Source organism: Typopeltis vanoorti, chromosome 10 (assembly GCF_054136105.1).
Source record: "Typopeltis vanoorti isolate ZY-2024b chromosome 10, IOZ_Tvanoo_1.0, whole genome shotgun sequence".
Taxonomy (NCBI): domain Eukaryota; kingdom Metazoa; phylum Arthropoda; class Arachnida; order Uropygi; family Thelyphonidae; genus Typopeltis; species Typopeltis vanoorti.
Window position 1 is genome coordinate 88,488,412 of NC_143558.1, and position 14,844 is coordinate 88,503,255.

General features: G+C 35.4%; 1 protein-coding gene across 1 annotated transcript in view; it reads right to left on the bottom strand.

The window, feature by feature from the left end:
• The window catches only part of LOC150102573 (chromatin-remodeling ATPase INO80-like), a 215,959-nt gene that overhangs the window by 22,267 nt on the left and 178,848 nt on the right, over positions 1-14,844 (bottom strand). The window contains exon 9 of the mRNA XM_090398709.1: positions 7,839-7,892. Within this exon, the coding sequence (XP_090254835.1) occupies positions 7,839-7,892 (54 nt within the window). The remainder of the gene's footprint in view (positions 1-7,838; positions 7,893-14,844) is intronic.

Consider the following 14,844-nt stretch of genomic DNA (forward strand, 5'->3'; position numbering starts at 1 on the left):
GTAAAACTGCATAAGAAAGAGGGTGAAGGAAATTTGGAAGAGACTCCATCCCAGGTAGATATTAAAAAGTAATTATTTCCACTTAGGCATAAAGTTGAAATAGCAGTTAATGAGCTTAATAAGACTCCACATACAGATGAAATCCGGGTCAAGTTAAAGGCTACTACAGGGAATTTAGGGATAAATGAGCTCCAGAGAATAATTATAAGGGTATGGGAGATATGAGCATGCCCTAAACAATGGAAGAATTCAGTATTTATACTACTACAAGAAGGACTACAAGAACTACAGATCTATTAGTTTTAATCTCGCAAGCAAACAAGATTATTCTTATAACAGGTGTTTCCATGGAGTCAGAGCTCATGATGGGAGACCCTAGGTTGACACACCAACCATTATTCACAAAATACCTATCACACTTTTCACAGACTAAGCACTCACAAACAACCACCTCTTGCAATGCATTCACGACCCTCCAAGCAAAAAATCTATCCTAACACCCTTGTTAACCACACTCACACAATATCCAGGGATGACCCCTCATTCTCGCCCTTCCTGAACTGTACAGAAAAAAGTCATCCTATCAAACTCCTTTAATAACTTACATGCTTCTATTATATCTCCTCTCTTATACCTATCAGCTAGTTTTTGGAGGCCACAGACCTTCAATCTTATCCTCATAGGAAATATTCCACAGACTTGCAACAATCTTTGTCATTCACCTCTGGATCATCTCCACCTCTTCATCATCAAGGAATCCAGGTGACAAGCTCTTGTACAATAGTCCAGATGTAGCCTTCTTAACAGCGACGTGAAGTTTTTACAAAGATAGAAAAATAATAACTCATGTTGGACTCATGAAGGTAAAAGAGGTAGTCATGGAAAAGAAGAAAGCATACCAAAAATTCATAGTAACTAAATCAGCATGTGCTCAAAGAAAATACAGAAAAGAATGCAAGAAGGAGAAGTAACTTAAAAAGTAGCTAAACAAATGTAATAGGTCTTAGCTAAACAAACTGCTAAGAATATAGATCCCAGCCACACTCTCCTTGCTGTCCTATTTTCTTTTACATTTTAAATTTAAAAAATTACATGTAGAGTTTCATTTTTTTAAAATTGAGGTTAAGTTAACCAAAATTGAAACAATGTCATGTTTTACTAAAGATCTTCCATAGTATTTAAATACAATACTGCACATTCTGTATCCCCTCCATACTTTCAAAACATAGCAATTATATGCAAACTTAAGTTTCTGTCATTTAGCAGTTGTGTGGGAAGTTTTCAGTATTGAGACCACATTATAATATAAATAAAGAGTTTAATAAGAATAAGCAATTAAAACCTGACAAGTTTCATAAGTCATAAGGCTTACATCATCCGGGGTACTGGTACATACGTTTTACACAACAAAAGCCTATTAACAATTAATTACACATATCAGATGTTTCTGATATCTTCACAACTGTTAAATATAATTGATAAACAAGAATATGAATGGTAAATTCATTACTGTATGTGTGTTGGAACATTGCTAGTTGTTGCTATCACGTTCTGTGGTATTACACGTGTTACATCCTAGGTCTGTTGCAGTTAAATTTTTGATGAAAACAGGCCATACTTAGTTACGATCAATATATGAGTCCCATTTTTGTTTGTTGCCAAAGTACTTGATGGCCAATAGTGGTTGTGTGAAATGCCAAGCCTGATTTATGCTCTTTATTTTTTTTCGATGTCTTTTAAATGTTCGGACATGTAGATCACTCCTGACCTTCCTGTCTGACATACATTACAAATGCTACAAGAGCAATGAAGTGAGAAACAAGCATCTCATAGACACCTGTTTTTTTTTATTCATGGGGTGATATGGAGGTTTTGGTGGATGCAGAATCTTGATATTTTTTCTAAAGGTAAAAAAAAAAAAAAAAAAAGCCACGTTTCGTTATATTCACGGTGCATTCTTGAAATCTTGTTTAAGTAAGGGAGTTGCAGAAGATGTACTAAGAATTTTTCTGATTGTCTTGGGTTCAAAACCATTAAGTGCGAGGTTCTGTTTCAGTTAGCGCAGTTCTTCGTTCCTTTTAATTGGTGCACTTCAATATATTGTATGCCCTGTCTCATAAAGTTTTAATTATGACTTTCTTTTGCAATGGATGGTGGGGTGAAGTGGTATTTAAAGATTTTTCCTTTGTGGTAGGTTTTCTGTATACGGTACAGGATAACTTTTTTCCACTAGTTGTTTACTTCAAGGTTATCAAGGAATGGTAATTTTTTGTGCTGTTCTAGTTCAAGAGTGAATTTTATATTGTGATGCAAGTTCTTCAGATATTCTTTGTAAGCACTCAGCTCATCCACTATTCCTGACCAAGTGATGAAAGTATCATTGATGTAATGTAACCAAATTTCTGTTTTTTTCTGATAGTTTTTAATGCATTAATTTTGAAATTTTCCATATACAGGTTGGAGAAATGGGGTGGGAACCAAAGGAAATTCCTTTTTGTTTCCAGTATCTGTCTTTAAATATGAAAAAAGTGTTTTCCATGCAGTGTTTGAATAGTCCTACAATGTCCGATGGTAAAATATTTACAAGTAGATCTGCTTGTCATTTCTGGGTGCATTGGTGAAAAGACCAAATACATCAAAACTCGCTAGTCAGAAGGTTCTATATTTATATCCTTTACCTTTTCAATAAAATGTAAACTATTTTTTACAACTGTTTGTTTTTCCTATGTGTGGTGATATCAGGTTTGAAGTTTGAAAATTTCAAACTTCAAAATCACACCAATAACCTTTTGTAAAAAATCTACGAGTTTAACAGAGTTAAGAGACTAACTCTATGATCTCTTCCTCCTCTTCCACACTTATATGGGACTCTCTACATCAAATAGTAGAAGGGATAGATTCTCCTACATATCTTCTTGCCAAATATTTAGCTGAACAATTTAATGGTCCGACAGGACAATCACCTTTTGTTAAATACTGAGTATTGTTTCCAGCATCAGGAACATAATCCTTGAACATTTTAGCAAGCTTCATCATCATCGAATTCCTGACATGTACCCTCAAGGGGTGTTCAGGATATGATAGTACTACATGAAAAATTTACATCGTTACTAACTTCCTATCTACAATTTTCCTCCAAATCAGTCTGTTACTTGTCAAGACTCCAACATTATCAGATCCTATATTTCTATCGTCTAAGGCACTTTGTACCCTATCAATCCACCTATATCTTGGTCTTCCTCTGGGTCGTTTTCCTGCCAACCTGGCAGAGAACACTTGTTTTGCTAATCTTTCCTCTCCCATTCTATTTAAGTGACCATACCACCTGAGATTAGCTCTGCTAACGCATTCCTGGATGTTAACAATGTCAAGTTCTTTCCTAACATCCTCATTTTTAATATACTGCCATTGATGCCATCTGTTCACACCTATAATCTTTCTCAGGACTCTCATATCTGTGGTCTCTAGTCTTTGGTCAAGTGTTTTACTTCTGACCAAGCTCTCAGATCCATAAGTTAAAACTGGTTTGAACACTGTCTTCTATACAACTAATTTAGTGTTCCGACTAATTTCGCTCTTATTCCATATGAATTTATTCAATTGACTGCCTACCATACCAGCTTTGTTGATTCTGTTGTCTATTTAATTTACCATCTTCACTAAAAATCGTGCCTAAGTAGTTGAAATGTTTTACTTGTTCCACATGTTTCCCGTTCACAACACGGTCGACACTTTTAACAATTCCAACTATTTTCATTGTCTGTCTTTTTAATGCTGACGTTCATACCATATCTATTACAACAGTTATTCAATTTAGTCAGGGAATCTTGCAAACTTGTAGTGCATTTATTTAGAAGTATAACATCGTCCGCATAAAGCAAAGAGCTGACATTAACATCTCCAATTTTGATATCATGTTTAATACCACTTTCCTTCATAATGTGATCCATATAGATAATGAATAACAGAGGGGATAATGTACATCCTTGTCTCACACCAGATTTAACATTAAACCATCTTCCTGTACTTCCTTCAATTCTAACTGCTGACTTACAACTCAAATAAAGACTAAGTACTGCTTGATATAATAGACCATTGACACCATATAACTGTAGTGTATTGAATAGCTTCTCTCTTGGCACCTTGCCATATGCCTTTTCCAGATAGACAAAACTTAAACACAGATGTTTGTTATATTCCCATGCTTTCTCAACTATTTGTCGTAAAGTGAAGAACTGATCCTGACAGCCTCTAATTGGCCTGAATGCAGCTTGTTCTTCACCCAGCTTTTTTTCCACAATTCTTCTCAACCATTTCTCAAGTATAGATGCATAGATCTTGCCAGGAACACTCAGTAGGGAAATACCTCTGTAATTCTCACATTCAGTTTTATTTCCCTTTTTATATATGGGTACTATGAGAGCTTTACTCCAATCATCGGGAATTCGTCTCTCTGTCCAGGCTTTCTGAACTATGCAGTGCAGCCACTGTAAAACTTTTATACCACCATATTTCAGCATTTCTGGTCAAATATCATCTACTCCTGCTGCCTTTCTGCATTTCAAGTCTTTGATGGCTTTTTCTACTTCAAGCATGGATATGTATTCCTGACTGTATGCTTGTTGAGTGTTTTTTACCACTGTGCTATCACTGCTTGTTTCATTTAGCAATTTTTCGAAGAAATTACTCCATACTTCAAGGATATCTTTTCCTTCTGTTTCATGTCACCTTTATCATCTCTAATTCCTTTTACAGCACTCTTATCTCCATTTCTAAGCTTCTTCAACAACCTCCAGAATATCTTACCACCTTATTGATATTTATTTTCTATATTCTTGCCAAAGTCCTCCAATGACTTTTGTTTAGCTAGTTTTACACAGCGTTTCGCTTTCTTACATTTGTCTCTGTATTCTCTAAGAGCAAAAGGTTATTTGCCAGGAACTTTTGATATGTTTTCTTCTTTTCCTTTACTGCCTCTTTAATTTCTTGTGTCCATTATGGAATTCTGAAGTTTCTATCTTTGCAGACAACCTCACCACATGCCTCTCTGGCTGAATCAATCAGGGTTTTCTTCAAGGCTTGCCACTGAATATCCAAGGTTTGGTTCCTGTTCTCAAACTCTTTCATTTTTTCTTCAATAATCTTTGTGTATTTTAGTCTACAATTCACATCTGAGAGCTGCTCAACTTTTATTCGCTTTAAAACTTTCTTACATGTTATTCTTTTCAATATGAAATTCAATTTTATCCCGCTCAAGACTAAATAGTGATCACTTCCAATTTCAAATCCTCTGTACACTCTGGTGTCCTGCACCAGGGAGAAAACATCACTATCAACAATAACATAGTCAATGAGACTTTTCCTATTCTTTGCCTCTTCTATCCATGTGAATTTGTGCACATTTTTATGTTTCAACATGGTGTTAGTAATAACTAGTCCATGTCCTGAGCAAAAATCCAACAGGTATTTGCCATTAATATTAGCTTTGCATTTTTCTCCAAATTTTTCCAAAATATTTTTGTATGTCTGACAATCATTTCTTACTCTGCTGTTTAGATTCCCAACAAGGACTAACTTTTCCTTTTTCATTGTGTCAGTTGCTTTTTCTAAAGCATCAAAAAATTCCTCCACTTCTACCTTCGTAGAACCTTCTCTGGGACCATAGGCACAAATGTCTCATTGTCCAATTCCCCATCCTGATATTTGCCCACATCACTCTACTTGAAACAGCCTGCCATTCAAGAAGCTTAGCTTCGTATTTTGTGTTGAATACTATGGCTACTCCTTCTTTTCCATGATTGTCATTTCCTGAGTATAACATTTTGTATTTATTGCTCAGAAAGATCTCACCAGTTTTTTGTCTTTTTTTGTTTCAGTCATCCCTATTATGTCGATCTGGTACTTTTCTAATTCTTCAGCTAGCTCCATTTCTTTGCCATTCAGGCTTCTTATGTTGATAGTACCAATCTTTGACTCTAGAGATGTTGAGTTGGGGTGTGCTTTCAGATTTGTTCCTGTAGCTGACTTTTCGCTGTTCGCCCTGGTTCCCTGGCGAAAACAACGGGGGCCTTGTTTAACTGGGCGACACCCCAACCAGCATGAAAGTTTGTCATGTTGTACCATCATTTTCTATATTGGTTTAGGCCAACAAGAATACAATTTGGTTGGCTAAATCCCAAATTGCCAGCCCATCCTCGCTTGTTCAGTATCCAGGTAGATACCCAACAGGGTGCACCACGAGAAGGTGAGGATTGGACATTAGGTCAGAAGCCCTGGTCAGTTCTCCGCATTTCTTTAAAGGCTATGTGGAGGTATCATCTCACTTATACAGATTCGCCCCTTCTGTTTACTAATGTTCCTATCAAGGAACAACTTGTACTGCTACAAGATAAATTCTCAAATAAAGTTATAGCACTCCTTAAACATTATACTCCTTTGGATATTTCAAATGTAAAAATGCAATATACAAACAATATACAAACTAGTCTAGCCATGGGGAGTCCTCTTTGATGATTTTAACAAATCTTTATATGGAAGCATTTGAAAAAAGATCCTAGAAGAATACCATCATAAACCAAAATTAAGGAAAGGTATTACTAACAATATATTTTTAGTCTGGAACCATGGACTACCTTTCACTTCTGCTTTTTTTATGAGAACGTCAACATTCCAACATAGAGTTCACCTATGAATTAGAATCTAATGGCTAGATGTCATTTCTGGATCTCTGACTAAGGAATAGGGTAAATTAAAAGTCTCTATATGTCAAGAGTCTACACCCACAAACTGACATATCTACATACTTCTTCCCTTCATTATAGATATCAAAAATTTGGCATGCACGTGCTGATCAAAGCAATGCACAATTAATATTCTGAAAAACACCAGTTGCTTGTATAATCACATAGTGGTTGTTATCTTTGTTTGTCTACTGTGTGTTTACACCTCAAGAAATCTGACATAATTAGGAAGACAGTGTTTTTAATTAAAATAACTGTTACCATCTTATTCCAGTTTTCTGCCTTTTATAAACTCTTACATATTCACGAACAAGCAAAGTCTACATGTGCGTGCACATGTGTGTGTATTCATTCATAGGTTCTATTTTACCAGGCAAGTCAATATTCTATTTTTCCCAATGGCTGAACTGCCACTTCTCAGAACACACTAACAGATTTCTGCCAACAAACAAACAGCACTATTATTATTATAGTTTTTGTGGCCTCTCACACGTGAGAATGATATGAAAGCAAAAACAGCAGCAGTTTGAGTCCTGTTCAACTACAACTATTGATCTGATGAGTGTTGCATGTCCGCTTCCCCTTTTATTCCCCTTGTCCCTTTATGTTTCTATGCCATTTTGGACATAAGTAAAATAGAAACAGGAATGACCAATTTCATCCTTTCGAACATCACATTCTAAAAACACAATCAAGTGTACAAAAATGAAGTCCTCAGACCTATCTCAGGGTAATAATATAACAGTTCTGCTTTTAATTTTCACTTGTTGTTCATCTAATCAATGTCATTCATACCCAGTAATAACTGGGATTTGTGAACAAGTTGAGTACCAACATCAGAACTATAAACAGATATACGATTAATGCTTATAGAAAAGTGGACAAGTAATTACTCCATAATTTGTTATAAAACTGAAATGGAACCTGTTGCTGAATAAAAATATTTAAGATAACTGATATTTCAAAATTTAACATTCACATACTTGTAAAGAATACAATGCAGTGGATATATAATTTTCAGAAATTGTCAGTTGACAGTTTCTTAAAATTGTAACCTCCTCCCCATTTATGGTAGATCTTTACACATACAATACTTACTCTCTTAGCAGTGGTTAATACATCTTTATGAGTTGCTGCTTTTTGCTTCTGAGCCTGTAAAATACAATTTAGATAAAAAAATAAATTATAAAATTCCTTACACAAAATATCAAAGAGCGTTACTTATATGCAAATTAAAATGCTTCTTCATATTCTACCATAACAGTATATGGGAACATACTGCAAGAATATACAAAAGTCATTACAAATAAACGAACTTAATACAACAAAGACAGGACCAAACCAGATGGCAAGGCATTTTTAAGGCTTCCTGATCAGCTCTGGTGCATAATCTTGCTGCCAAGTCATACTTGGAGATGAGCTGTGTAATGGTATGCAAGGGATCAACGCCATATTATAGCGTGGAGACTGAATGCATCCTATATGACCAACAGGCATACAAGTATATATTTTCTTACTGTATGTTCTCCTGCTCTTGCTTTCTTCACTTTTGAAATATTAGCATGAGAGTAAAATCTGATTAACCTATATTTGGTGTCACTGTGGTTAAATTAAAAAAAACCTTCAGCAAAACTTACAAAAAAAATTTCTTCACCAAAATCTGTGGTATAAGCACCATCATTGATTGAACCACGAATCTCTCACACAGCAATCACAGCCAGCCTAACTGTCCAAACTACACTCTGTATGATTCCTTCTACTACAAAAGAGGTATTTGTGCTTTTGTGCAATCTGACATTCCTTGTCAGAGAGGATGCCTAATATTGAATATTCCCCTTTTGACCTTCTATGGCTGAAGATTTCACCATCATTATATCTCAGAATTTAACTGTCTCTATATTATTCCCAATTCTGCAAACCATTCTGACCTCTCTATTTCTGATCTTTTGAAATAGAGCGTGATTTCATACAATCCAAATTTCCTAACAGTGAAGTCATCTTTCTTAGTGACTCCAATATACACAATTTTAACTGGCTTCTTTTTCCAATTTCACTGACTAAGCTGAAAGAGAAGCAGAGGTATTTAATGTACACAGATTGAACTTGATAAGGCTTTAATAAGGCCACATCTGGACTACCATGTGCAGATCTGGACACCCAGATTCTATGAGGATGAAGTAGTAGTAGAAAGGAACGGTAGTGAAAACAAAGATTGTGGCAGGTCTATAGGATGCTGTCTATGAGAACAGATTTAAAGGCCTTTGAGCTTCAAAAACTAGATGATATGTGAAAAAAGAGAAGACATGACAGAAGCATTTAAGTTTATCATTAAAGACAAAATTACTTAACAGCACTTTTAAGAAACAAACCAAGCTGGATTTCTAAAAAAAAAAAAAAAATGTACAATAGAAGAAATACATTGCATCAGAAGAATCATAGAAGGTTCATGTGATATAGGATTGACACTGATGACTTTTTTTTAGTACATGGCAAGAAGAGAGAATGAAATATCACTCATGGAAATTGTAAGAGTTTGGTTAGCAAGGATGAGTATTTTTTGCTTTTTGACTCTGTTCAAATGAATTACCAGAGATGGTTGAGTATGCTTTGGCAGTGAATGAGTTTAAGGAGAAGTACAGTAAGTATTGTGTGAATAATGGATATCCTGCATAAGTCTTCTGATTCCATGGAGATACCTGTATGATAATACAATATAATATTCTGATATGTTCCCTTGAGGATACATATCAGGAATTTGATGACAATATTTGCAGATGAGATGATCTTGAGCACTGCAAGCATGCTGATCAGGTTTTGCTACTGTGGCATTAACATGTCATTTATAATGTGAGCTAAGCAAAATTAAAATAGATGGAAGTCGATAAAAAAGGGTAAAAACATTGCATAATGCTCCGTGGACAGTATAATGGAGTGTCTTCCTAAATTCTGATTTTTAAGTCATTCTTCAATGGGATTCTGATGAGCTTTTTCATTTCCATGCTAGTAAAAATTAATTATACCTCATTTCTTGCAAAAACAAACTCTTTTCTGAGATAGTCTGATATGTTCTGATTTAGTATTTCTTTTAATTTAAAATTTTAATTTTACTGATGATAGTCTGCACATGTTTCATTTGTTATGAAGATTTGAGGTAACTAACATCAACTTAAGCTAACATAACATTTTGAAATTCATAGTTAATGCTGCATATTCTAGTACTAGTAGTGGTGGTGGGTGGTAGATAGCATTGGTGTGGTTGCGATTTGTTGTAGTTGGTGGAGACAGTTGTATAGGTGCCCTTCCTCAATGATTCTTTGGAATCCCTGGGGGTGTAACAATAATAATAAAAATAATAATATTCAATTTTTATAATGTCACAGCCATCTGCATCTCCTCTTTCATGTCTCCCAGCGTTTTTTTTTTTTTTTTTTGCATTTGTATTTTTTCATGTTGTCATTATGCATGTTTTATGTATAAAATGCATAATGACAAAACACAAAGCAATGGTTCTTACCAATACGCTATGTTCTCTCATCAATGATTTCCCACAATTCCCTTTGTTTATATATAGCTCCTTCAATACATAAACACTGTTCTTCATCAAGTATGATTTCTGACCATTTTCTTTATCAACTACTACTGAAGTCAATGGTTAAAAAATTCAATATGCTATTATTCAGATCTTGAGCTTTTACTGCTTGTAACAGTGAGCTTAAAACAGCACTAGTTCTAGGGAGCAATATTATAGTGCACGAGCATACACACACACACACATATATATATATATATATATATATATATATATATATATATATATATATTAAATACAATGGAGTTCACTATAATGAACACCAATGTATTTGCTTGCTGAAGTTGTCTTTCAATTACCCTCATGTTACAAAAAGTGACAATAAACTGCCATGGTGTTCACTATAATGTTCGTCTACTCTAATACCTATTTTTCAGTAGATATTCAGTAGATATGAATCAGGTGAAATATTATCATCAAACCTAATAAAATAGATGAACAAAGTGTAAAATGAAAGAATTGGAAATGCAGCATAGCAAAGGTTACAGCAGGAAAGAAAGTGTTAACAAATAGTCATAAAGAGAAATTAGTAAATAAATATGAACATACGAAAAAATTAAGTAATGCAGAATCTACATATAAATAGATATAAATTAATTTCTTGTAAAAAGTTAAAACAATCATGCAATTTTGAGCAAGTGAGTGTATATGGCTTGGTGAGATAAACAAAAACTTAATTTCTCTGTGTGCAGTGCTGACACTCCAAAAATATGACAAATGGTAATATATGTGTGTGTTGCATTTTCACACATAGGTGAGTCATCAGCCTAAGTAAATAAAAATGTGTAAGATGAGTGACCTATGCAGAGCCTAGTACGAACAACTTCCGCTTCTGTTTCTACACTGACCAGACTGCCAATGCTTAATTTCAGGCTTAATATCATATAATTTGTTTATCAGTGCTTCCTGCTATGATGATTGCCACTGGGCAATTAGATTTGGAACTGTCAAATATGTGGGAAAGTGTGAGCCGATCCAGCAGCTGCAGTCTCACTTCTCTAATTCCAATGTGGCAGGAAATCCGGCATAATCGAATGTTAAAATTAAGGGTCTTCATTTTGTACAATAGGTATAACACCTCACAAAGCACTAGATCTGGATTATACTTAGAAGAGGAAATAGCATTTAAAGAACTCAAGTCTCAATAAATTACACACTTTTGGTAACGTTAAGTGCAAACTGAATGGCATCATCCAACTCTGCTATATAATTACTGCAATTGAGTGGGATCTGGTTGGAGATAATAAAACAACGGCTTCCATAATCTCTTTAACATGCATAGCAAAAGGATATATGGCAGTTCAGCATGTGTGATATTGAACCTTCCAGCATAGAGAAAAGAGACTAGTCCATGTAGGATGCTCTGGGAGAGACTACTTTTAGGGCATAGTTAAGAGACAGCTGTTTCCATCTAACTGATAGAGCTGGTTCATTTGCTTTGAGTGGGCAATGGGAAAGGCACCAGTAGCTCTCCATATACCCTGATGACGAATGGGATCCAATCACCATGCCAGACCATAGACTTGAGACCCATAATCTAGCTTTGAATGTACAAATGCATGATAAAGACAAAGCAAAGATAATGAAGATCGATCAGTTCCATTCTTAATACAGGATCTGAGTGAAGAGTGCATTTTTGGCAGAAGTGTGCACAGGTGTTTTTTTTTTTTTTTTTTCTCTGTTGTTTTCTGTCATATTGCCTACAGTGGAAGGAAGCTGTTTAGTGATTGAGTTCCCTTTAAGAGCAAAAAAGTGTTCACACTTAAGACAGAGCCTTTGTGCTTGTCACACTTAAGACAGAGACATTTGCTTGGAATATTCAGCTAGAAAGAAAATTTTTAATAAATAAGGGAAGGTCTGTCAAGACCTAGGTTATAGAGGTCTTTTAATATGCCATATCTCCAGGCAGAGTCATAAGCTTTTTCCATGTGAAAGAAAACTGAAACCAGATGTTGTTGCTTCAGGAATACATCTCTTATAGAAGTTTCTAAATGGATCAAATCATCCAAAGTCAAACAATGTCTATGAAAGCCACGTTGTGTATTCTAAATACCATAGAAGTCTGGCATTAACCATTTCCTCTAATATCTTACAAAGACAGCTGGTCAGAGCAATAGGTCGATATCTGCTTTACTTTTTTGTTTGCTTGTGCTGGATCCTTTCCTAGTTTTGGGATAGCAATGACAACTGATTTATGCCAAAAATCCAGAAACTTTTCCTCTGTAAATATTCTGTAATATAGTAAAAGAAGGAGATCCATAGAAGATGGAAGAGGTTTCATCATTTCATAATGGATGACATAAGGACCTAACGCACTGGAGTAAGACCAAAAAAATGAGCTTTTTTTAGTTCTTCCTTAACAAATAGTTAACTGTATGTCACAAAACTCAATTGGTAGAAACATTTAGCTGCCTTTCTCTTGTTGCTCTTTCTATATTACAAATTCAGGAGGATATGGAGCTGTTGCTGAGATTCTGGAAAAATTATCACCGAATGCCTACAATAGCTTTGAGATCAGTAACAACACATCCATTATGGTCTAAGGTAGACAAATAGTGGGTTCTGTATCTGCCTTTCGTTTTCTGGATTTTATCTCTTACAATTCTGGCACTGTTGTTTAAGTAATTGATAAGGTAATATGGATCCAAGATTTGCAACATGCTTTGGCCGGAGCAGATTTAAAAATGATTAAGTTTGATGTGGTGGGGTATCTACAAAATATATCCTGAGTTTTGTCTAGATCTTTTTGGCTGAATGGCACTCTTGGTTCCACCAAAGCTTTGAATAGAGTGGGAATCAGGATGATGTTTTTGGAATTGAGGCTGTTGCTCTGGACAATACAATGTTATATACTTGACTGCTTTACTGATAGGTGACTGACTGTATCAGCATTAAATTTCACAAGATGGTAAAAAAGTACTCCAGTTAGCCTGGTCCATTTTCCACATGGTGATCCATGTAGTGGAGCACGGTTCCAGTGAAAACATTGTGCAAAGAACAGGAAAATGATTGCTTCCATATATGTTCTCTTTGACATTCCATGTGACCAATGGAGAAATGGCAGGGGGAGCAGATTGTATGATCTACTGCAGAATATAAGTGGATAGGCACATGGAAGAAGGTATGAGTCAATTATTCAGAAGGGAGAGGTTATTATGTCAAGGACTTGCTCAATGATACAACCTCATCCAATTGTGTTGACACTACCTCACAGAGTGCACTATGTCCATTAGTCACCCACAAGTATGGGCTCAGGCAGATGCAATATAAGATTATCAAATTCTATATTATTTATCTCATAATACAGTGGTAAATAAATTGAACATACTATATGAAATTCCACGGATAAGTGAATTGGACATGATGGAAAGGAGTGCGACTGCCCATTAGGGTAGTTATTGCACCATGAGCAGAGCCATCCCATCCTTGTGTACAAATTCCTTAAGGGCCTTCACTAGGTTTTAAATTTGTTTCCTGCAGACAGAAACACGGGTATCTGGTATTTCTGCAGCAAAATCTTAATATCGTTGATATTCTGGTAAAACCCACAACAGTTCCAATGTAAAAATTGTCCTATTGTTTTCCTAGAGACCGCTCTGATTTCTTGGAGGTTGAGGGCTTACCTTTATTAGATTTATATCAATCAAATGATTTTGGAAAGTAGAGCCAGTGTCCTCTTCCTCTGGGAAAAAATTCAATACATCATTTGATGTCAGGATCAGTTGGTAAGTTTAATTTACTTTCAGTGGATATCAAAGTATCCATTTTTTGGTGGAGGTATCTGGTAGTTTATCTAAGTGATATACTGGAATTAATTTTTTTGACAAGTGAGTTCTCATCAAATGGAATCTCTTTTGGAGTTGTTTCTGGAGTGAATTCAATCATCTGATGTCAGGATCAGTTGGTAAGTTTAATTCACTTTCAGTGGATATCAAAGTATCCATTTTTTGGTGGGGGTATCTGGTGGTTCATCTAAGTGATATACTGGAATTAATTTTTTTGACAAGTGGGTTCTCATCAAATGGAATCTCTTTTGGAGTTGTTTCTGGAGTGAGACCATATGGCAAGCAATCAATGCACTCAACAGAGAAGTGCTGATGATCATAAAGTTCAGGTGTGGTGAAATTATAAGATTGTGGTATAGACATGAGTTTGAGTTGCTGTTGCCATTTTCTTAACTGCCACTTTCTTGGCATAAGAGGATCTCAGGACAGGTATGGTAGTGGTTACCTTCCTTTTTGCATCCTGATATATTTTGTTTTAATCTTTTGTATTTCTTTTCCATCGCTCCACTTCTGACATGCATGAAAGTAAACTAGATGATCTCCCTGACAGCTGACACATTTAATGCTTTGCAGAACAAAATTAGTTACCATGCTCTTTACTACCACATTGGGCACAGATGGGAGAGCCACAACTGGCAGTTTGGACATGTCCATATTTCTGACGTTTGAAGCATCTTAGTGGATTAGGGATGTACAGTCTAACATGAGAGTTGAGATACCCTGCTTTTAC